At 37.5% G+C, this 24269-nt stretch overlaps 1 protein-coding gene across 1 annotated transcript in view; it reads left to right on the top strand.

Annotated features, from left to right (window-relative positions):
* Nucleotides 1-24105: 24105 nt before the first annotated feature.
* The window catches only part of RAP1GDS1 (Rap1 GTPase-GDP dissociation stimulator 1), a 58808-nt gene continuing 58644 nt past the window's right edge, over nucleotides 24106-24269 (top strand). Inside the window, exon 1 of the mRNA XM_062493002.1 lies at nucleotides 24106-24121. Coding sequence (XP_062348986.1) covers nucleotides 24106-24121 — 16 coding nt within the window. The remainder of the gene's footprint in view (nucleotides 24122-24269) is intronic.

The following is a 24269-nucleotide window of genomic DNA, read 5'->3' as shown; positions in this document are numbered from 1 at the left end:
TTTAGAAATGCTTCCTGTCTTTGATGTTGGATATGACAGTCCAGTGATTTTAATTAGACTATTTTAACTTTCCTAGCCTTAAATGCAACCTTACAAGTACATGCCACTATTTACAGGACCCGTAGTATACCTTCTCTTGTTTTAGCCTTGCTAAATTCATTCCAGTATCTGTTTCCTGTGGAGAAATCCCATCGTGTTCACTGTCAACAGCACCCAGTACCCTGCAGGCAAAGCTTGAGTTCAGTACTGCCAAACAGCTACTTTTGCTACCTGAAGGCTTTGGAACGATTCCTTAAATCAAAATGCTGTTTTATCTTGATAGCAGGAACAAAGCATGGGAAGAGAAAAGGGTTTTAAAACCAAAGCAGAATTGTACACATCTTTCTTATCTAAATCTTCCCTGTCCACAGAATGTTTAATTTACCCCTCCTGGGCCTTTGGAGGAACTGACTGAAGTCAGTCGTCTGAGCCTGCTGTATTGGTGATAGCATCTTCTGTATCCAGCCACTTCCTTCAGCAGTCCTTCAGTGTGCACTCTGGGCATCCCTGGATCGTTGGCTGTGGTAGAGCTCTGTTGTTTAAATACCTAAGACACCCTGCCTGAACTTCAGTGAGCAAGTTAAAGAGGAAAGTCAGTGAGTGAATGTGACCATTGAGAGGAGTGGCAGCAGCAGTTTAGTGGTTATGAGGCATTTTCATACTTGCTGTTCTCTTTTCTCCCTTCTCCCTCAGGTGACTGGGTGACACAATTTTTCTCCTTCCTCTTCCTTGCTTGTAATTGAACTGATTTTAGGATCAGGGTGTTGTTCTGTGGGACGAAAAAAGGACAACCAGAACAGAAAACAAGTCTGTGAACACATTTGTTGTAAAAATGTCTGGTACAATCAAATGAGTTTAGAAATCCACTAATACACTTTATACAAATACAAATTTGTTCTCATCCTGCAAAGCTTGTCAGGCTTTCTTACCCATTTCTCTGTGAAGCTCAGGGAGAATATATAGACGTGCTGGCTCCTGCCATATGGAATTGCAGGAAAAGCAGGGAAGCATTGGTGATTGAGAGAAAGAGGAGGAACACGTATGTAAAGAGTTGCTGGCAGGAATCAAGCAGGTTTGGGGGGCAAGAGGGTTGGCTTTTTTTTTTTTTTTTTTTTTTTTTTTTTTACACTTTTGCAATGAAAATCCATTTACAGCAATATAGTGCCTCAGTTGAATCAAAGATAGTCATCAATACATTTATGTGCAGTAGTGCCCAAAAACAGTGTACACGTTCCAGGCAAAGCCCACGTATCTCTGTCTGATGTTATAATGTATTTATTAAATTATTTTCTAGTTTGCCTAAAACTATTTTTAGTTTGTCCTCTCTTTTCACAACTTTCCTATTCCTTCAGACTTCATTATTTTACTGCCCAGTTTTCTACATCATCTTCTTCCGGTTACCCATTCTTTTTCCATCTTCCCTCCTATCTCATATTCTCTCCTCATCAGGTTCTTTCTTTATTAGTAAAATACATGACAGTTTCTTTTACCATATTCCCTTTTCACCATCTTTGCTAAGGAAAGAATTGAAAAACTGGTCCTCAGCTTTGTTATTTCAACAGCTTTGAAGTGTTTTGGGGTTTCTTTTTAGATGTTCTTCTCTTTGGTTAAATATCAAATTACTGGCAACCAGCTTAAAATCATGGTTTAGTTCTGCCAAATGTACAATAGGTGACAATGTATGAAAGAATGTATCTTGTAGGAAAGAAATTGTACAGAACTGAGCCCTATTTGTGTAAATGCTATTTACACAGCATTCTTGTACCCCCACAAAGCCCACACTGAATACTACGAAGTCATTGGGCTCCTGCTTTTTTGACTGGACTGTGCTGCAGCTTAAACTGTCTTGTTTTGGTGGAAGCATATAAAATGGCATGGGTCACTCCACCCTTTCATGGCATAGTAATATTGGCTCCCCAGTTTTTGCAGTTTGGGCAAGAATGCAGACATTGGACTGATTTTGACAATCAGAAGCACTTTTAACATGTATTCTATTCCTTGATATGCTACTATACTAATACTGGGCCTCTGAAGGAACTTGCTAAATAAAGAAAGAGCTGTATTTGATGATGGAGAAAACCATTTAGTAAACTTGATTTTTCTTTCAAATTGATGGAATTATGTAGTCTATATAATTTGTTATATCAAAGAAGAAACCAATTTAACATGGAAATCATCATGTTAGAACACCTTCCTGTAAAAGGAACAGTAAGCATGGTGCCATAAGCTATTAATTTACATACAGTGACCTTTGTTCTATCTTGTAGCAGCATAGAGAAAAAGGAAATACCGCATTTTCAGAATGAAATTCACTTTGTAGCCATTAGGTGATGGCTTTTGATGCTTCCTGATATTCCCAGTTAGGAATTTCTCTTTGCAAGGCTTTTACATGTTATGCTTCCAATCACACATACATCAGTCTGGACACCGACTTCTCCCAAGGCAAGAATGGTGGGAACAAAAAGCAATTCAGTACATCTCTTTGGAAGGCAGCTTCATCGCAGGCATGATCTGAAGTGTTTGCATATCTTTATGAAGGTCATAGCTTCTCCCTTTTCAAGGTATCACAGTTCTTTTTTTCTGCTGTTGAGAACAAGGTAGGCTTTGAGACTTCTCACTCAGTCTCTGGGAGAAACTGGTAGGTAGAATTCTCTTGTGAACATAAGATTTGAGTTCAGTGTGTGCACCCAACTCAAAACAGATGGCTGGAGAGAGAAATGCCCTAGATAATGCAGCACTTCAGTTAAGCAAGGGGTGGCCTGTTTTGCGGGGTTTTTTTGTTTTTTAAAATTGATGTTAAATAGGCTTTCAGATAAAAAGCAACAGCTGTGGAATACTAGATTTTTAGCCTACTTTTAACTCTTCCACTTCTGAACACTTTTCTGTACTTCAGTGATCACAACAGCGAGGTATCACTAGGAAGTGAGCATACCTAGCAACTATTAAAACTGCTTTATTTCTAAAATCAGAAGTTGTTATCAACCAAGCAGCATCTTTGGCTGTACACAAAGAACTTGCTGGATGGTCAATAGGCACACTTTTAAAATGACATAGTTTTGGCAGGTTTTTTGAAACACAAGACTTTTCTGGTTGACCCTTTTTATTTTTTTTTTTAAATATAGGTGAGCCTATTATTTTTTTCCCATCATCAGGAGTTTGTTTTTTGCAATCCAAAATATGCTGAGGCGCCTGCTTCCAGATTAGGATTAGACTCTCTTTGGGCAGAGATAGAAATCTGAAATCAAGGAGTACGTATCAAACTTGAAAACTCAGAAAATCTTGCAAGCCCCTGATTTTTTGCATTTCTTTTAGCTCCCCAACTTCTTGCTAAAGCAGCTTTGTAACAAAGAGGCTTCTTCTTAGTTTGGTCACAATTTGGAATAAAAAATATTTATGTTTTAACAGTTATTTGTTTCAACACTCACTTGTAAGGATCTCGAAGAACAACCAGAATGGGGCTTTGATGTCCGCTGTGGTGGTGTTGTAGGACCTGTTGGTGTTGGACTTTGGTTACTGTCTAACTTTCCAAGACTCTTCAAGTTTAGAAGCCCAGTTGTGCTTGTGTAGGTGAGCATATTGTTCTGCTCTGTATCTGAGGAACTAATTTGTTCCTAGATTTCAGCATATCATCTGAATCTTTTCATTCTAGATGTTTCTGCTGCTTCGTCTAATATAATCTAAGGGTAATGTAAAACCATCAGACAAAAAAAGTGTGTTTGCTTTGACATGAAAGATCTGCATGCTCAACACAGCTTATAAAGAGGCATTGAAGCATTAATTTAATGAAAGTAAAACTTATATTCAGTGCTGAGACACAACTTCTTTAAATTGAATGCAGAAAACTCTGTCAAATGGCAGGTTTACGTGTGTGTTGGAGGCTTAAGTGACACTGTATTGCAGTGCCTTAAATGACCTGGTTGCAGAGCATTTAGAAAAGGTAATCTGTTGAAACCAGCTTTGCTGCTGAAACCTCAGTGTAGTCAGATTATAGCCTCAGTTCCCCATTGCCCTGTATTATGCATAACGAGACCACAGAATTGATTTAAGATGGTGTTTGGACCCAAATTGTAACTTTTATATTCTGCCTGAGCATATATGACCATAGGATAATGGGTAATTAAGTGATGCATAATAAAATGATACCCACAGTGCCTTCATATTGGAAGTGACATATCGAAGTTTCATCTTTAAATACTCATTAATGTTCAGTAGAATTAATGGCTTTATGATCTACAGACAGAGGGTTTGTTTTTTTCAGTGATTCACATCTGTGGAAGTCAGAAAAAGTTGCAGATGTTTAGTACACTGGAGAATATGTGGCACAGGGGAATTAGTTGTATTCTCAAATGAAAAGTCAGTTCAGTGAATCATGTTGTCAGATAAAGATGAGAAAATCTGACTTCTTGAGTAATAGAGAGAAAATGTAGACATTCCAACAAAGGGTGACAAACAGTTGCTGAAAAGGTAAGAGAACTCAGCTCTGTCTTTAAAAGAAGGTATCTATAATCATTAATTTATCTAAATAAACTTTTAATTGCAAGAGTGAAGATACTGCTTAATTGCATAATAAGGGAAGCAGGTAGATAGAACCAAGCTTAAATTTAGCCCCCTGCCATCTGTTTCTTTAAAAAGAGGGAAACAACAAGACCAAGACAGTGGACTGTAAAAAGTTGTCTTCCTTTCCACTCCCATTCTTGTGCAGGATTTAAAGTTAACATATTGCAAAAGGTTGTGATTGACCCAGATAGGGGAAATAGAAATTAAGTGAAAACTAGTTTTTACCTTGAACTCTGAAATACGAAAGTAAACAAGTAACATGACAAATGAAAGGCAGGCCATGCAAAAGAAATATTGGTTTGCTACATGTGAAAACGTTTGCTCCTAAAATGTGATTTTCTAGTGTGACATCGTGTCATTAGTAGAGATTTCAAGGTGCAAAATGTGTCACAATGACAGCTAGAGATTTCCTAAGCATTTTCAAAGGCCTGTGTTCAGACTAAAACTCTTTATTCACTTCGAAATAGAAAGTTTTTAGGTATTATTTCAGTATATATGCATCACCTTCTAACAGTTAATAAGCTGTGAGGTTCCTAACTGCTTGCTTTAATAGGAATGTGGAGAGTTAATATACTTTTTCAGCTGTACTAGTAAACAGTTCACAGAATGGCCTCTGTGGTACTTATGTTCCATTTGTGTCATGTGTACTGTAATTTCACAGATTTTAAGGGCTTTTTTTAAAACCCAAATTCACATCTTTAATGCATTCTTTTTGTCATCAAATATATAAATAATTAATAATATTTCATTAAATATTAAATATTTAAATATTTAAATATTAAAATTATCAAAAATTAAATATTTTAACGGAAATCAAGACTCATTCAAACTCCTTTGATTTTGGCTTTACAACTGTACACTGCAATGAAAGAGAGTCTATCTTCCCTGTTCTTCAAAGTTGTACTTAGACCATTCTGGAGTAATACAAAGGACTTAACAAGTCAAGCTAATTTTACATCATAGTTACCAAGCTGCTTTTTCATAGTAGTGAGACTTGGTTAGTATGGTATTTCACATTCACAGTCTATATTCATATATATGGGAGTTCAAGCAGCACCAGAACTACATACACTGTTGAGTAAATATCATAATAAATGAATCATAATAAAAATCTCATACTTAAAATTGACCTACTGTTAGCAAGTGAAATGAAATAATTTTAGATGTAAAAGGAGTATTTCTTACTTGCATTTGAGATGTTTTCTTCCTGAGCCGCAAGCTGCTACCTGTCCTGTAGAGCAAAAGAGTAATTAACCTGTTTGGAAAGAAAAGGAAAAGATTTATTAAATGAAAGTTAGATAGCAGGAATAGTCAGATGAGGAATTTTCCCATCTGTGCTCTGCTAATTTTTAGAAGGACCAAGCAGTGACATTTGTGACACAGCAAGACTTAGACATAGCTGCATGTCCTACTTAGAGACACTGAAGAAGAAACAGTGAAAGTGTTGTTGTGAGGTGAAATTTGAAACAGGTTCATGGAATCATAGATGAAATACAGAACCATAATTTGGAAGGATTTTAGGTGGCTGAACCAGGTCAGCTATGACTTTGTGCAGCTCTTTGAAGCCTCTGTAGTTTCTGTAGTATCCCTTCAGGTAGTTCCTATGCCTTCTCTTTGCCAGACAAAAGAGGCCCCCAGTCTCTTACACATCACCATGTGTCGTGGGAACATGACCATTTTGATAGTTCTGCCCAGTTTTGCAGTGTCCTCGATCCGGGACATACAGAACCAGACTTAGAATTGCGGGAGGCACAAATCCTTGCAGGCATCAAGCAGTGCCTCGATGTGCTGGTCACGCTCCTGATGTAGCCATTGTACAGTTTGCTTTGTTTACTTTGGGAACACGCTGTGGCCTCATGTTTTACTTGGCATCCCCTGTAACTCCTGGGTCTTTACAACAGTGTTTCCCAGCCTCCACGGGGTGCTTGGGGCTATTCTGCCATAGCTGCTGAACTTCAGGAAACTTCCACTGATCCAGTCCCCAGGCTGCTGAACAGTGCCTCTGGATTCCTCTTGGTATGCCAGCTGTTCCTCCAAAGTCAGTGTTGTTTGCAGAGATTACAAATGTGTATCTGCCTTTAGGCTATAGTGGCTTCAGGCACAAACTGCGTTCTCAAAATCTGCTGTTCAGCCAGTCTGAACAGGGCTGGCAGATTTACGTTTGACTTCTTGATAATGTGTAGAGTGATGATGAACCCTTCGTAACTGTGACTTCAGGAAAATTAAAGTTTATTTGTTTATTATCTGTAAAGTACAAAAACTGTTTCTTTATTAAGGATAGTTCAATTTCGTATCCTTGAAAAATTGCCTAGGAGTGTTGGTTGGTTACTACAATTAACTGTGCCTTGCACTGACCACAGTTACAAGTAAACAAGTAATGCAAGTGGATAGAGAGAGGATGGCAAACCTTTGTTAATTCTGCAGAATCACACTGGGGATGAAACGTGGATTATCAGGTGCAGCCTAAATAAGATTTCAGCTCTTTCTGTGCTACATTACTTACTTAGTTAATGAGAAATGCATTCAGATTGACTTGCAGCAGCAATAAATGGGAAACCAATGAGTCCAGATCTCCCAGTCATTCTCATGAAAGCTCCCGCCCTGTCTATACATTGATGTAGTCTTTTTGGATTTTAGTACAGCTTTCAGTGCTGTTTATGTTATTCTGTGACATGACCTTTCCAGCTAAGCAAGGGAGTGTGCATACCTTGAGCCTTCTCTGACATGAAATATGATGAGCCAGAACATGTGCGTACAAGCTCTCCTGAGTCCAACACTTTAGTCATATCCACAGTCTGTCTGTTATGGCCATATCTATATTAATTAGAGAGGTAAAAGCCTCTACCCAAATTAGGTTCATTTATCCCAACACATTGTGATTTTACTTGTGTAATATTACTATTTTTTTTTTCTTTCCCTTTGGTAATAAGTTTTTGGCAACCTGGAGGAAGAGGAAGCTTTTCCAAGATAGATCAATCCATCCTTGTGAAGTTATTTGATAGCATCTTCCAGGTTTTATCCTTCTAGAGCACCTATGGTGTTGATCTGAAGGACAGTCAAAAGTTCTGCTCAGCTAGATCAGAGGATAGTTCCTTTTGACAGAGGCATTTAATACTTCTCTAGTGGGACATAACTGGACTGTTTTGCAGGAGAGTACCACAGAAGACAAACTTCAGTATAAAAGGGTGGTGGTGACCAGATGTGTTTCCTGGGATATTTTAGATTTTTCAGCACTAGTAGCTTTTAGTTCCCTCTCTCTGGGCTTCCCTGTGCCCTTTTCTGTGAAGGAGTCAAGCTCTGGTTACATATGTGAAAGTGCTGATACACAGTGGGGGAGTGCTTAGTCTGAGAAGGTCTGATACCTAGATGAGATATAGAAGGAGCTAAGCATGTCCTTGTGCTAGATTTATAGTGGATTTGAAATTACCAACAGTAACCAAACTACTATTCATTGCGCCCAGCTGCTTGGTTCAGAGGCACCTGAGGAAGGAGAAAGACTTCTCATGCCTTGTTCTTACATCTGAATTACCAATTTTCCTGATAAATACTGCTTTAAGGATTATTTGCTTACTGCATTAATTAATAGCATTCAATGACATTCCATATGATGCTTTTATATGCTAGTAAAATGGAGAGGAAGAATATTACTTGACTACAGGTGAAATGTAATAATATATTATATGTATAATATAATAAAATACATGTAAAATATAAAGAAATAGAATTGTTTTATTCTTACATGCAGCTTCTGTGAGTAAATAGGATATGGCCAGCAACAAAGCTGCTTTGCTATGTGCCTGCTGATACAGAAACATACTTTATTTAATTAAAATATCAGCATATCTGCAGTAGATAAAATTGACACCAGCTTTTGGTTTGCATAATCTGCACATTTGTTCCATGAACTGTCTCTAAGCTTTACCCTGTAAAGTGTGACAACTTCTGAGCAATTGTTATGTCTACTTCCCCTTTCTTCCACTTTCAAAGGAATTGTAATAGTGGACAGAAAGTTTCAGGAGAAAGAGAACAACCACGAAACTTACTAGGAGAGAGATTCTTTCTTCAACTGTGGTCCTTTTGTGGCTGATATCTGTGGGAGTTCTATATGCTGAACAAGAGGAATTTCTTTGGTGTAAACACTATAAACAAAGGGTATAGAGGGCTGTGCTGTTCCTTAATTTGGTGCAGAATGCAAGTGGAGGATGGCCTAGGGCACATTGTTGAAGTTTTTCAGACTATTGAGAGACCATTGCAAAGATTTTTAGTGCCTCTCGATCCTTTACCAGTCCATAAATAAGTGCACTCAGTTATGGCAAAGGCTGCAACATCCTTGTTACGTGCAGGAGCTGGTCAGGAATTGCCATCAAAAATCATGCTGGGTTTTGACTTTTTCTTTGTGACTTCCTTTTGAAGTATCATTGCTTCTTTCCTTCCTATTGGAAAAAGGACTGGCAGCTGATCAGTAGCTCAGTCCCCCTAAGAGTCTGTATAAAATAAATACCATGAATATCCTGGAATACTGCAGTGACAGTTTCTCTATGGATGCCTGGTTAGGGGCAGACTGCATTTTGCATAAGCTCTGAATTTTAGGTCCTCGTTTCAAATGTGGCATTCAGAAACCTGAGCCAAGAGTTCTGACGGTGTAAATAAAAAGTGCTTGGAGAGTCCAGAATAGGATGAACTACCAAGCTCAGCAGGAAATCACCCGTAATTAATATGCATGCCATTTTCTGATCAGCATGATTTCTGCCTTAAGCCCAGGGCTCAAAATTATTTCTTAGAGTTGGATGCCTGCATGTTTTCTATGAAAGTTTGAAACTTTTTTTCTTTTCAAATGCAAATTGAGGAAGAAGCACAAGGGAGTTACCAACTTTGCCTTCCTTGGGACAGGTACATGTTTATGCAGGAAAAAGCTCCAAAAGTCCAAGCTTTTCCTCTGCTTGAAATTGAAGCAGTACCCTCAAGCCAATGAGGCTATAAGACTGATATGTGTTCATAGTGTGTTAGATAAGGCATATTTTTTAAAGGTGAAGGGTTTTAGTTCCAGCACCTTTTCCTGTGACTGCTCATTTGTTTTATGCAATGACTGTTAAATAAAAAATGATAGAATTGTTTGGGTTGGAAGGGACATCAATGGTCATCTAGTTCCAAGCACTCTGCCATGGGCAGTGACACTTTTCAGTGGAACAGGTTGTTCAAGCCCCATCCAATATAAAATATGTCTCAACAGAAGATGTAAGAGGTGTCTCAGTCCTCACATAAAAAATACAAAAATCTGATTTGACTATGTTTTGGAGAAATTTTGCTTAAATCCTTTCAGGTAGAGGATAGCATTTGGTTTGTTTTCATGTTCACACTAATGTGCAAAAGGCACTTTCACATTTTTGCCATGTGCTTTGTGTTGGATTCTTTCTTCCAAAAATTCCTCTGTTGCCTGTGTGTACAGGGCACATTGGAAGCAGGGCCTAGAAGAGTCATACCCTCAGAGTTACCAGTAAGAGTAATATATGAATTTGGTTAAGGAGTTGGCTGAGAGAACTAAGAGAGTTCTGGATTTGGGCTTAAGATAAATGCATGTGGAACTTTAAAGGAAAAAATGTAATTTTTTTTCCCACAATCTGGTATCTGGTAAAAGAGTCCATGGGAGTTAGGCTTCCTACAGTCATCTCTGCATATAAACTTAATTTTTTTTCCTCTCCAGTGATTTAAGGATCAGTCAAGATCTTCATGGTCATCAGAGGGATAGACATCTCTGAGTGCACAATGGGCATTCTTGATCTGGGGACACAGAATGTGCAACTGCATTGAGTTGACACAGATCCTTACATTCCTTGTGAAACGTATCTCAAGGACTTTTTTATACTTTCCCATCTGCCCTTCATCCTTGAGACCTGCAAATTTTGTGCAGAACCTGACTCCTTTCTGGTTCTGTCAGTATGACTCTTTACCTGGTCTGAGAGATGGTTATTAAGCAGTGAAAGCAAAGCACTCCTCCACTTTGCACACAGTCAGATCCTGCTTGTGGGGGAAGCAAATAACTTGCAAGTTAATTTAGTGAGTGGCATTTTGTAGAAGTTTTTTTTGTCTTTGAAAGATGCATTTCTTTTTGAAAAGAAATGAAGTCTTGCTTGCCTTTTTAGTTGAGCTTCCTATAAATATGTATCTCTTGGGAGCATTTCACTTGTTTTTGGAATGTTGCCCAAACACAGTTGATTGAATGGGGGATTAATAGTTTAATTAAGAGTCCTGAGATTTTAGACATAGAAAGTAGCCCTTTCTTTTGGAGATTTTCCTCCCTGATTTCTGCTGTCAGATTTTCTCTCTCCAAAACCTTATTTTCATTGCATACCTATTACATCATCTCACTTATTCAAATGTTCATCACAGTTTTTTGAAGTAGTACTTGAGGACTGTAACATTTGGATTGTGATTTACCCAGCTGTGCCTGTGTACTGTGATGTGCTGCCTCAGAACATCAGTATCATGTTTACTGCATTGTCACTCTTGTATGAATTTTACTAAGAAAAAAAGCTCTTAAAGGCTGTGCAGAGGTTAATGATCACTTGTAACTACAGCAGTAATGCATAATACCAGCGGGTTTTGTGGAAATTTTTATTTAAAATAGGGTTATATTGAGCAGTTTGTGCATCATTTTAATTTTGCGATCTGATTCTGCAGTTTTATGTCAGTCTTGCATGAAGACTCAGTTGAATCCTTTTCCTTTAGAGAGGATCTGAGCTGGTCCTACCATTGCAGTGTTTTAATCAATGATCTTCATCCTATGCATTCCTAGGTGAAAATAAATAACTGCATTAGTAGGCAGCTATTTATCATTAGAGGGATTAACCATAGATGTCTACTAATCTTAGTAATACAGGTTTAAAGCCGTACATGATATCTATAAAAGCAAACTAAAAACTCTCTAGAGTACATTTTGGCCCTAAAAGCTTATAGATGTATGATGCTGACAATGTAGCCTTCAATTTGTGATATGTGGGCACCACAGTCTGCTTCCAAAGTGCATATTGTTGATTTTGGGCCATTTTACTAATTTTTGCAAAACTGCTAAATTGAAGGATTAGTGGCATTTCACCATCCAAGAAGCAGGGATTTCCAAAACTGACTTAATTTCCTCTGTATCCTCCACTGACATTAGAGAATAGTAAAAGCCTTTTTCTCCAAGGCATGAGAAGACTGTCACACATATATAATTGAAGGGATTTTTTTCTTTTTTTTTTATTACAGGTCTTAACAGTTGTGTGTTTAGGTGGAAAGGTGCATTTCTATTTGATAGTCTTTCCTGCTCAGATTTTCTCACTGGGACAAAAATGCTTTGAAGAATGTAATGTTGGGTAGGATAATACAGGCAAAGAAGTATTTACTGCCATAAGAGAGTATTTGATTGTAAGACATTTGTAAATAAAAGGGTTTAGAAGCACTTATTAGATTTGCAACTAACCTGTTTCTAAGAAACATTCACTGAAAACAGTAACACAAATGGCAGGTCACTTCCATTAGGAACTTATTTGTACACACTCATCAAATTCAAACAGTTTCTCTTCAGGGTTAAAAGCTTTCATGCATGGTTTGTAATTATCATTTAGCTTGTAATGAAAAGTAGGGACTTTCTACTTTTTTAAAAAGAGAAATTCTAGGGAATTTCTCTATTAATTTTGAGGGAAAATAAATAAAACCAAATTAAACACAAATGTTTAAGTTCTCTGAGAACAGCATTAAGATTTCATATCTGAGAAATATGCACCCTTTGGAACATCACTGTGAAGTCCCCCAGTCTGACAAGATGCAGAGGCTGCAATTCAGCCTTCTGCTGGGATAGAGAACTGGGAAAAAACTGTGTGTTTCCATAAAAAGAGAGCTGCGGGGATGAGTGTAGTAGATCAGCTGGTTTAGGATATGTATCTTGTCAAGAAGAAAAATGGAACTTGCATGAGTGTTGTTGTATAACAGAATGCCTTGTGTCTTTTTAATTAGGAGCTGCTAAGCTAGTTTAATTGCTACCTTTTAAAATTCGTTTTTATTTTATATTTATATTTCTATGTTACATGTAAAAGAATAGAATTATGACCTTTCTAATTATATCGGGGTAAATGCTTACTTTCCTTGCTGAGATCTCATTGAACTGTGTTGTGTGAGCCCCCAGGCTTTTCAATATCTGGTCTCTGTTCTGTGTCGGACATCAGAGAGGTTTTTCACAGAGCTGACATGCAAAGGGGACTCTTTCAGCACCAGACACTGTAGTAGTAGCAGCCATGGAGAAACTCAATTTGATAGCTGGTCCAGGAGAAAATGGTTTGCTAGAGTGTTGTAATCACCCTTGAATTTAAAATGATCTGCTTGAAGACCCAACAAACAAGACAGTTTCTTTGCCTGGAAAAAGGACTGGGAAATTCAAGTTATTAACTTATAAAAATGTAAGAACTCAGACCAAGAGTATAAAAGCAGCTTCCATAAATAATTTATTTCAATTACATCTTCATTTAAGGTGCCAATATACCTTTAAAAACATAGCACTAAACAAAACAAAAAAATACAGCACACGGAATAGGTGTAGAAACATCATTATGTTATTTGATCTCTAATAGTTTTTCCTTAAATCTTCACAGCTTTTCCTAGGTTAGTCTCTGTTTTCCACTGCTCAGATCCATTTTATTTGCTGTAGTAGATTACTCTTTGGGTTCTAATCATATAACTTTGAAGACTGGAGTAGTTAGTTTTGATTTAGTCCAGAATTAATAATTGAAAGTGAATGTCAAAGCCAAGATCTTTCTACTCAGATCCTTTGCAAAACTTCATTTGGTTGAATTGCCCACAATTTAATTAAAACAACAGTAAAAACAGATTTTTGCAGGTTTATTCCATTTATAATCTCATTGTATGTTAAGACCTTAGAGTTTATGCAGATGTGTAAAACTACTCAGTTACCCATCAATAAATAGTGACAGAATCAGACCCTTACATGCATAGTGAGTGCTTATCCTACAGAGATTTAAGATACAAACTGATATAATTCACTTAAAGATTTTATACTTGATTCAGTTAAAGGATGTTGAGGGATAGGAATGAGTAACTGAAATAGCATTCTTGTCTGGCTGGATTTCTTGCATCCCAGACAACTGTTCCTTGAGCTGAGAGCCTGGTGGACCTTTCAGTGTTATTTCACCTGTCCCTTTTGGCTCAGTATTAGGCAGAAGTGGGCGACCAACATTACCCCTGCAGGACTTGCAACATTTTGTATCCTCCCTGATAATTTGGCTATTATGATGATGGTTGAAGGCAATAGACCAGGCCAAGCAAATTCACTGTTATGTGTTAATGATTTACACAACCTCATCACATGGACTAATAGCTTCACACAAAAAATGAAGTCATTGGTGGCATCACCTAATATATCCTCCTGTGCCAAGCTGGGTAACTTTCAAGCTGGATCAGGTCACTCATAAGATTTTTTTTTTAAATTATTTTTTAAGTGGGGGGAGGAGGGTTTGGCAAACCAATTTTGATTTTCCGATACAAATTTGAATATAAATTACAGTGTGAAAATTATTTTTCTGTTCTAAATACACATCTTTTATCACAATATAGAGAGAATAAATCTAGAACTGATTTTGGCACTAAAAGATACATGGATAATATACACTGAGAATAGTCTCCATCTGCTGCTGAAGTCTCTCTCTTTGCCCAGAGTAGTTCTTGGGATTTCTTTCACTTTCAAGTTTCTGTCAGTGAACATTTAACTTGCTGTTGACTGAGACTTCAGCTCCCTGTTCCCTGCTCCCATTCTGTTGGCTCTGAGCAGGTTGAGCAGATTCTTTCTCTGTTTGTAGTTTTAGAAAAACCAGGCACCAAGTTTTCACTTTCACTTTGTATTTGCCTAATAAGGAACTTGGAGCAGCAGTAGACTGAACAATCCTAAATGTTAGAAAAAAACTGTATAATCCAAGCAACACCCCAAAGCAAAACCTCAGCAGTTTACTTTCAAGGTTAGTTTCAAGATTACACACAAGTAAACTTGTTAGAACCTAGCCATCTGTATACTATTAGGTGCATATTTGACAAAAAAAAGGTAAATAAAAAGCTGTCAAATGACTCTTGAACATTCAAACAGCTTAAAAGCTCTTTGTGTGGCAATGTTGGCACAGCTCCTAAGTGACCAGATGGAATTTTATTAACAGCCAACAGGACAAGGACTGAGATTTTGTTTCTTAACTTACTATTTTTGAAACGCTTGTAGAGGATGTGTCAGAAAGCTTGATGTACTTTCATACTATGCAAAATTACACATATACCTTCTCTTAATGTGAAAATGAAGACTGCTTCAGAGATGGTCATTTCTGTAAGGTACATAAGAGAGATATGAGATGTATGGTAATTTAGGTATCACTACTTTTAGGGAATTTCAAAAAGGTGTTTTTGTATACACAATTTATGTGTATATAAAAACATTAAAAACAGAACTTAGAAACAGGCTTTCTAATAAATAGACTTAAATAATGTGTTTTATAAAAAAAGAACAAAAAATAACCAAGTATTAGAAGAGACTTGATTTCCTATATCAGTAAACACTGATAATAATGATGTTAGATTTCCATTTAAATATTCTGGTAAACATATTAAGACCATGTGAATTTATGTGACTCCTCCTTTTCTGGCATCATCATGGTTTTATTTATTTTAAGTAATACCTGAAAACTGAGAATCTCCATTGTCTCCAGTAAATCACAGGATGATGGTTAGTCCTACAGGGAGTAACTGAGGGACCTGAGGTTGTTTAGTCTGGAGGAAAGAATGGTAAGAGGAGACCATTATCACTCTCTACTCCCTGAAAGGAGATTGTAGCAAGGTGGGCATTGGCCTCTTCTCCCAGGTGTGGGACAAGAGGAAACGACCTCAAGTTATGCTCGGGAGGCTCAGGTTGGATATTAGGAAAAGTTTCTTCACTGAAAGCAGGAAAAGGCTCCCCAGAGAAGAGATAAAGTCACCATCCCTGCAAGTGTTCAAATATTCTGTGGTTGTGGTACTTTTTCAATATGGTCTAGTGGGCATGGTGGTGTTCAGTCAAAGGGTAGAGTCAATGATCTTGGAGGTCTTCTCCAGTATTAAAGGGCCCATGATTCTATGACCTTCAAACCAGACAGCTTAAAAGAAAAGAAACAAAATCTGTAACACTCTGTGGAGTCGTGGTTCACCCTATTCCTTTCAGGTGCTTCCTTTCCATATTTATGGTTTTCAGGGAACTTATGATAGCTAAAAAACAGCTGTGTAGCCAGAGATTAGTATTTCATAACATCTGACAGAAGAACACTGATGTGGCATACAATTAGAGCTAGCAGTACCAGTTTTGAACCTGGGTATCTTACCCAGACAAAATTCTCACTGTTGCTAGTGAAAGATGTGCCTGAGGGCTTTATACAGAATCAAATCCTGTATTTGTTCAGTAACTCAAGGTGGTATAAGTATAGCTATGACAGGTATTGCATGGTGTACTTGTACAGTTGATATGGACTTACTTGCAGAGGGAAGACCAGAACCAGAGCTTGATGAAGTAAAAACGAATTTTTCTTAGTTCTGGAACTTAGTGTTCTCAGCTTTGTATTACCTGCTTTTATTTGTTTGGTTTTTTTTGTTGTGAGGGTTTTTTTTGGTTTTTTTTGTTTGTTTGTTTTTTGTTTTTTGTTTTTTGTTTTATTTTTAGGCTCAGTAAGAAGAAAATGTAGTTTTAAATTATGCTGCAAAAGAGCTGTGTTTTAATATAGTAAGGGAAATAATTGAATGAAAAATTAAAAAGCTCTTTAGGAAAGTGTTCTATTTGTTTGTGTAATGTCTAGGTTGGCATTTGTAGTCAGCTAACTTGAGTCACATTAGGATCAAGACTTTTAGAGCTGGTACAGTCAGAAAAGGTTAGACACAGTAGTGTAGGCAAAGATCATCTCAAAGAAAAGATAAAGCTGAAAAAGCTTGATATGTTCAGTTTTAAATGTGGTGTTTCTAGACTGTACTGTTTGGGTAGTTTAATTTTCTTCTGTTGTTTCCTAGCACCTGTTCTCTGTTCCTGCTGTCGTGACTTGACAAAGTGACTCTTGCTTGATAGATTAAAAGTGCTTCAGGCAGAAATCATCTGGAGGAGCAGAAAAGAAAAAGAAAAAAGACGAAAGAACATAATAATCCACCTAAAATAAATAAAAAAGAGCCAGTAGAGAGATGCAAGCCCTACTAGCTGCATGTCTGCATGTGTCTACACACATGCAGACATGCAGCTTGTCTCTTCTGCTCCATATGGTTATATGTAATACAGCATTGTAGGGAATTATAGATTTGATTAGTATTAAGGTTGCTCCTTTTTTTTCCCAAGATCCTATTTCAGTCATTTACTGACTCTTGAGGAAGAGCTATATTCTATTCCAACTGTCTGCTTTAGGCTGTCCATTTTAATTTGCTTGGTGAGTTTTTGCTGTAGCATGAGCAAGAAGTTAGTTTGGACTATAGTCTGAAGCAACAATAGTCATTTAAGATACTATTTAGGTCCTGTTGTTTTTTTCCCCCGCTAAATTTTTTTTCATTCTGTGCATAGGGGGGACAGTAGTCTGGAATAATCTGGTGGAGGAGACCTTCTCTTTCCTTTTATGTTGCAGTACTTTGAAGCCGTGTCATAAACTGAGGAGGGGTGGGCATGTATAGAGAAGCTTTTACAGTTGAATGTTCCCACAAAGTACTGGATCCCCTTCTGCCCCATGTGATACCTTGATATCTGCCCATGATGTGTTGTGGTCTGCTTTATAGAAGTGCTGAGTGTAATCTCTACCTGCATCTGAAGACTCCTGAAGAATCCAGAGTGTGCAGTAATTCTGGGACCTGAAAATCTCATTTTGAAAACCCTACTTCCCACACAGATACTTTTAACCCTAAATTTCCAGTTCTACCATTCACTTACACAATGCTTTGCTTCTCTCGTACTTTATAAACACCTTATGAAAGGAAGCATGTTCATATCTTTCAAGCATGATGACATAACATAATGATAGTAACTTTATAATTGCCAGTGAGAAAGGAAATGATTCTTCATCTTTTAGTAGTTTCTGGTACTACTAAATAAAAGGAGAACCACTTGCCAAGAAGGACAATATGAAACAGAACACTTGTCCTGAAAGAGGGAGGTCTCCCTTGGATAAAACAGTATTCTTCATGTGTACACATCTTTGCATGCACTGTATTGTACGGTAAATATTTTACATGGTGAAATATATGTGCATTGATTTAATTCTGGAACTTTTGTGTTTACAACCATTTTGATAATATGACTCAGTGAAGATCAGGCACCTGGAGAAAAAGAAAGCTATATGAAAATAAAATGTGCAAATGCAGTCTTGACAAGTAAATTCTAATTCTTTACAAATTGGTAGCTGTCTTTATGTTTTTTTTCAACTACTGCTAGTAATAGAGAACCAGAAAAGATCTTTCTGTAAAGTGAGAACCAAATTATTTGAAATAATTAGTTTTTCTATCATTAGCTGATTTTTAAATGAAATTTATTCACTACAGACTCCCTTTATCAAGCAATTTTCTATTAAATGAAAAAAAAATCTATTTCACTCTTCTTCTTGGACTGGTTTTATGCAAAATCTTTTAGGGCTTTTTGTGAAGCAGTGGAGTTATGTTGATTTCACTGAATTTTGATTGGTTTCTTTAGACCTTAAGATAATTCCAGATTTGCTGTGTTTAATTATGAAATATAAAGTTACCTAAATCTGTACCACCTTTTCCTAGCAAAGAGAAAAAAAATCTTCCAAGGTTCTGCAAAATCTTCTGAAATACCATTCTTATAGTCTAGCTTTGCCAGTCATGATTTAAGTAACAGAGGATCATTAATGTGCAGAAACCAATTACAGCAGCTGTAGATCCATATACCTTGGCAGTGTAAATGCTTTTTATATTAGAATCTATTGTTTATCTGTGGCTACAGTAGAAGTAATACATTAAATTATTTTCAAAGATATCAAATGTCCTCCAAGGTAGGGGGGGAAAGCAAACAGAAAATTTGCATTGGCAAGAGATTCCAAGTGTACTGACTGCTGGTTGAGGCCGCTTTTTTTAGGTTTCTATCCTGATTTTGAATACAGATTGACTAAGTAGCTGTTAGTGTGTATAGGCTGACCCAATAATTACAAAAACTAATTAGGTAGCTTAGTGCTCAGGTGGCAGTGAGTCACGGCATGTTGGTATTTTCAGGTAATAAAAATTAAGGCCCATGGCAGAAGAACAGGTGCAGAAGCAAGTGGTTAAATGAAAGAGTAACAAGTCTCTAAGACCAGATGGCATATATCTAAGATTTAGAAAGTGTTTAAGAATGAAGCAGCTGAACTGCTGTCAAAAATAGACACTCTCATTAAAATTAGCTACTATGCTAGAAAAGTAGAGCAAATGTACGTAAGTAAAAAACAGGTTGCAGAAGGAGCCCTGCAGATAATGATCCATCATTATATCCCTGGAACAAGAAAATTTGTTGGGAAAAAAGCATTAAACCCACATCAGAGAACACGGTAGGACAGAAATTAACAGGGCTTCTGTTTGTTTAAAAGTAAGTTCTTTCTTGATTAAGATGTTAGTCCTGTCTGTCTGTACCAAGTCTTCTGGCATTACTAATCAAAAACTAATTCTTCGCTGCTGCTTTCTGACAGTATATAGGTGCCTCCTGATTAGGTGCCAGGTTTAAAAATTGCCTGGATGGGCTGGGAGCAAAGCGTTGTCTCTAATGATGGGTTTGGGTGGTTTGGCAGAAAATAGTGTACACTTAGGACACTTGAGGACAGCTGCTACAAAGAAAGGAGGGGATGGAGTATTTTTTGGCAATGGGCTAAATGTGAGAACAAGATTCTTCTGTCCTCAACAAACTCTGTATTTGGAGTATTTTGCACATGAACATTTGTATGGGACTAGGTATCTTTGAAGAATGATCCAAGAGGATGTGTCTCGGTTTGTATAGGTTCAGAAAGGACCCATGCTATACATTTCTGCTAGTGTATTCAATGTCCTGGGAGCTAAAGGGCTCTCATAATTTTGTACTAGCCTTCTGTTTTCTTTGGGGGGAAGCAGCATCTGGGGTCATTAAAGATCAAAGTTGTGCTACAGATCTCACCAGCTGCTGAGCTTTCTGCTGCAAAAAGTAATTCAGGCCAAATACATAAATCTCACCCAAACAGATTATGTGGCTGATCTTTGTGTCAGCTTCTCAAATAATATCACATCAGAATATACTTTTCATCAAAAACAGCTGTGGTTAGTCTCATTGTTTCTGAGAGACAGTGGAACAGACTCAAAAGGCTCTGATGTTAATACAGTCACCATCCCTGTAATAGCAGAAATGCTCAGACTTCTTTTTATCTGATCAGCATGTTTCAGTATGTCTCATTTCAATATCTATTAATTTTGAATTCCTTACCTGTTAAGTTGCATGTATAATGCAGTGGGTCTGTTCAATAACAACACATCTATGTCTATGAAGTGTCAATCAAAAGATACAGTTAATGTTGATGATATGTTCAAAAAGCCTCATTTTGTAGAGAAAATATCTATACTGGGTAAAATGTTAGAAGATATATAAAAACAAACAGTCCAGAAAAAAGCTGACCATCTAAGTACTCAGATAAGGCATTCTAAATGCTTTATTAACATCAGTCTTGGAATACAGCTTTTCCTGTGATTTGGGTGAAGATGCTCTGGACTCAGAGCAAAATTAGCAAGTTGGTTCTTACCATCAGAAGCTGCATTACTAGATAGACTATTGGGTACTTTTTCAAACTTTTTGCAGTCTAACCAGCTTGTTGCCCTGACTCTAAACAAAGTTGATCAACTAAAGAGTTTTTACTAGATGAAAGAACAGTTCTTTTGTATAAAAGAAGTCAGTGACTGTAAATAGGAATGAGTCACAGAAAAAAGAGTACAGTGAAGTGAAATGGAATATGAAAACATTCACTAATGTTAGTTTCTGACTAATTTTCTCTGTAAAAATACCTGCACAAGAGATAGCAAAAGGTTGCAGAAGACAGTAGTAATACTGTGCTACCAAAAAGCAATGTGGGCAAAGTATTTAAACCATCTCATTTTTATGAGTGTTTGTGCAGGAGTAGTTATTGGGGAAAACAAAATGTAACTGTAGGTGGAATGGGCCAGACAGGTCTGACAGCTCTTGGCAGACTCATCTTGCTAATTTATCAGTTTGTAACATTAGGATATATAGGACTAAGGTGTGTGGGACTCAGGGCTTTTTGTCCAGATAAGATAACTAAGTTTTCAGAAAGCAGTACAGTAAGCCAGATATGAGAGACTCCCTGTGCTTAGAGTCATCAACAAAATAGTTGATACTTTTGCTAAACTTCAGACTGCATGCCACACGTATTCACAACACAATATCACATTGTTGACCAACTGTACCACAGGAAACATTCCTAGACAATTTTCACCTCTGCTGTCCTAATCTTGCACCCTTAGTTCTTCCTAATATGAATTTCACATGATTTGAGTGTTGACACAATGTACGAACTCGCATTTCTCTGATACACAGCCAAAAAGATTCCTTATATTGCTTTTATTTGATGGGGTTTTATTGCTGAGAATCTGATCAGTCTATGCAGCAACAAGCCAATATATTGGAAACAGCTGCTATAGAAGGAGAGGAGACATAAAAGTAATCAGGAGAAGATCACAAGAAAACAGCAGGGGTTTTGTGCTTGGAAAAGAAGCATTTATAGCTTCTTCCCTAATCAAGGGGTTTAGGGCAACTGTGAAACAGTAGGAGTCTGGAAACCTTGTGTGATTATATGGTGAGAGCCCTCTGGAGCACTACAGCACTTCTCTCTGAATACCCCTGTCAGCCTCATCTCAGACTATAAAGGTTTGTTCTTTTTAAGACAACAAAAGAAAAAAAAATTAGAAAGATGACAAAACCTCTGAATCTGTTGAAGATATGTTTGCACATGTCTTGGGTTTCAAAAGTAGCTGTCTCTTTCAAGGTATAACTCAGTTTAGAAAGGAGACACACTAGGACAGAAAGAACCGAAGTAAACAAGCTCTTCCTTGAAGGATGGTTTCTTCCCTCTGTGCTCTTGACCAGGCGGAAAGGCAATTGAACACACAGTGCAACATTGTTTCAAAGATATTTTAAAAGTATGGCCACAAGTACCATTGTCACATGTGCCCATTGATACTTGAAGTGTGCCTGAAGTTGCAGTTGAATGTCCCCGTATGTCAGTGGGACGTGCACACACTTGTTACCATGAAAAATTGAGTTGTTTGTCCTAGGGAATGAAATATTTGGATAGTCATATTTGAACAATTTTGCCCAAAATGCATAATTTTGCATAGCATCTGTAATTGGGTATTAGAATAGTGGACTCTCCCCAGAAAGCTTTACATGGCTCTGAGCAGAAAGGGGTTGTAGGAAAATAGACTGGGGAGACTCCTAACTCTATTGCAGGTTCTGATGTGGCATGGAGTGAAAGAAATAACAATTTTATGTAAAGCACTCACCTCTGCATAGAAAAATGAAATAATAAGCGGGATCTTGTGATTTATTGAGCACAAGTGAAGTAGAAGAGGCTGTAAGAGAGAAATAAAGTCTGGGTGTGCTCTCTGATAATAGTCTGCAAATATGGCATGATGGTGAATTTCTTATTTTTGCATTTTCTTCTTCCCCAGATTACAGAAACCCTTGCTTTTCATATATATAATAGATTGAGTCTTCTTACTGTAAATGTTGCTACAGCTTCAAAGTTAAGTGTGTGAATATATAAGGAGATGAGATGCCTGTAAGGAAAGAAGAGAATAAGTGCTATGTTAGCAAAAAACTGGAGAGAAGAATGTTAGAAGGAGGTGGATGAAGAAGGTATAAGAGGAGGTGGAGTGCACAATGTCAAAATGTAGTATTGGGGCTGGTCACTGAGTGCCCTATAGCTGTGTCTTTTGACAAATTCTAATGGTATATCCTGAATAATGTATTTAAGCAATTTAAGCAGTGTGTGTTCAACTTTACGGTTGGCTAAATGTGATTCAAGAAAAGTGCTGCAGTGAGCCTGTTACAGAGTAACATGAGTATGAGGGGAAATAAAATTTAGGGGTTTTTTTTCCCTGATAGCTTGCTCCAGAAGGTAACAGTTCAGCATAGTGAGCAGGTAGTAGGGAGGAAGGTTTTTAAGATCTCAAGGAGCCACAACCAAGTGTGGTTGCCCAAAAGGCTTTGCAGAGTTGCCAGCATGCCACTGGCTGTCTGCATTTGGGAGTACTGACACTCCTGGTACAGTGTTGCTAAGAACGTGTTCGTTGTTGAATAGATAAAATTTAACTGTCTGATCATAGAAACATATAAGCAATTTCATATATAAATACTGAGCACTTTTTGAAGTTAAGTATCTCACCTTTATCTGTATGGTATCTTGAACTACAAAAGCATATGCTAATAAAAATTGGAGGTGAAACAAAAGCCACAGCTTTGGCTGAGAAGCAAAGCAGCTCTGGGAGTGAGATTCCACCCTCTTCATGGGATCCTTGCTGTGTCTCTGCTCTTTTCCTTTGCACCATCCCATAAGTTGGCAAGTGAAGAGGAGGCAAAGCACAGCAGGTGCCAGCTCACCTGTCAAGGAGGCTTCCTACGCTGGTGGGAAGCTCTAAAGGCAGCACTGGCTGCTAGTCAGGCTTAGCAGATGCCAGTGATGCACTGCACCTATGGCTGAACTGTTGGGCTTGGGTCAAGGCTCTCAATCAGCCACAGGGAACAAGAGACAGTGAGACACTATTTAACATTATTTGTTTTGAGTAACACTTTCTGCTTGCTCTCAGAGTTGGCATGGAAACTGAATCAGCACTCATTTTTAAAATAATAGTCCATTCAGAGTGAGGTTAGTCATCAGTGGGCTTACCAGAGGCTCAGGCTGCAGCTGCCAGCATTTAAACCTTGCTGATGAACGGAGAGAATTCTCAAAATGGTAACATCATACTACCCCCAACCTTTACTGGGCACATAGGTGTCTTTTGAGAATAATGTCATCTCATTTGCATTTGGGTGGTGGTTTTTTTAAAGAGAGAAGAGTTAGTGATCTGAAATCCACAACAGAACTTTCTTATTTCAAGATGCCATCTGTTTCTATGGATCAGTTGAATTTAAAGAGTTAACACAGTTTGTATAAACAATGATGCTAGTAACATTGTGGTGGAAAGTGGGATAAGTCTTAAAAGGCTCTAAGCTTAGCACTAGGCGTCTGTGAATAGTCAAGATGGAAGCCTACACAGCATGTAGAAATTGGCATTTTCAATTACTTTGCCTCTATTGATGAAGAAGATCAAGATATGCTTATTTCTGTTCTATTTTATTCCCACACACAAGGGGAGAAGCAAAGCCACGGCTGCTGGTTTTCTGTACTGGCAAGGCTGAGAAAATACTGATGGATAAATTGCTGTTCAGTGGCATTTCATAAAGCGCCTGCTGTGACATCCTGTTCTCAGATGCAAAATGATAAATGTATATATAAATTTGGAAAGTTTAATTTAATCTATAACCTTTGACTCCTGGCTTTTTGTATCCTCAGAACACAGACCATGCATGTCTTCTTCATTGATACAGGAACTGTTTACTTTACACTAATTATTTACATTCAAGACTATAGTGC

The sequence above is a fragment of the Cinclus cinclus genome, chromosome 5 (assembly GCF_963662255.1).
Source record: "Cinclus cinclus chromosome 5, bCinCin1.1, whole genome shotgun sequence".
NCBI classification, from domain to species: Eukaryota; Metazoa; Chordata; class Aves; order Passeriformes; family Cinclidae; genus Cinclus; species Cinclus cinclus.
Note: the sequence above shows the minus strand (reverse complement) of the source record. Positions and strands in the feature narration are given on the sequence as shown.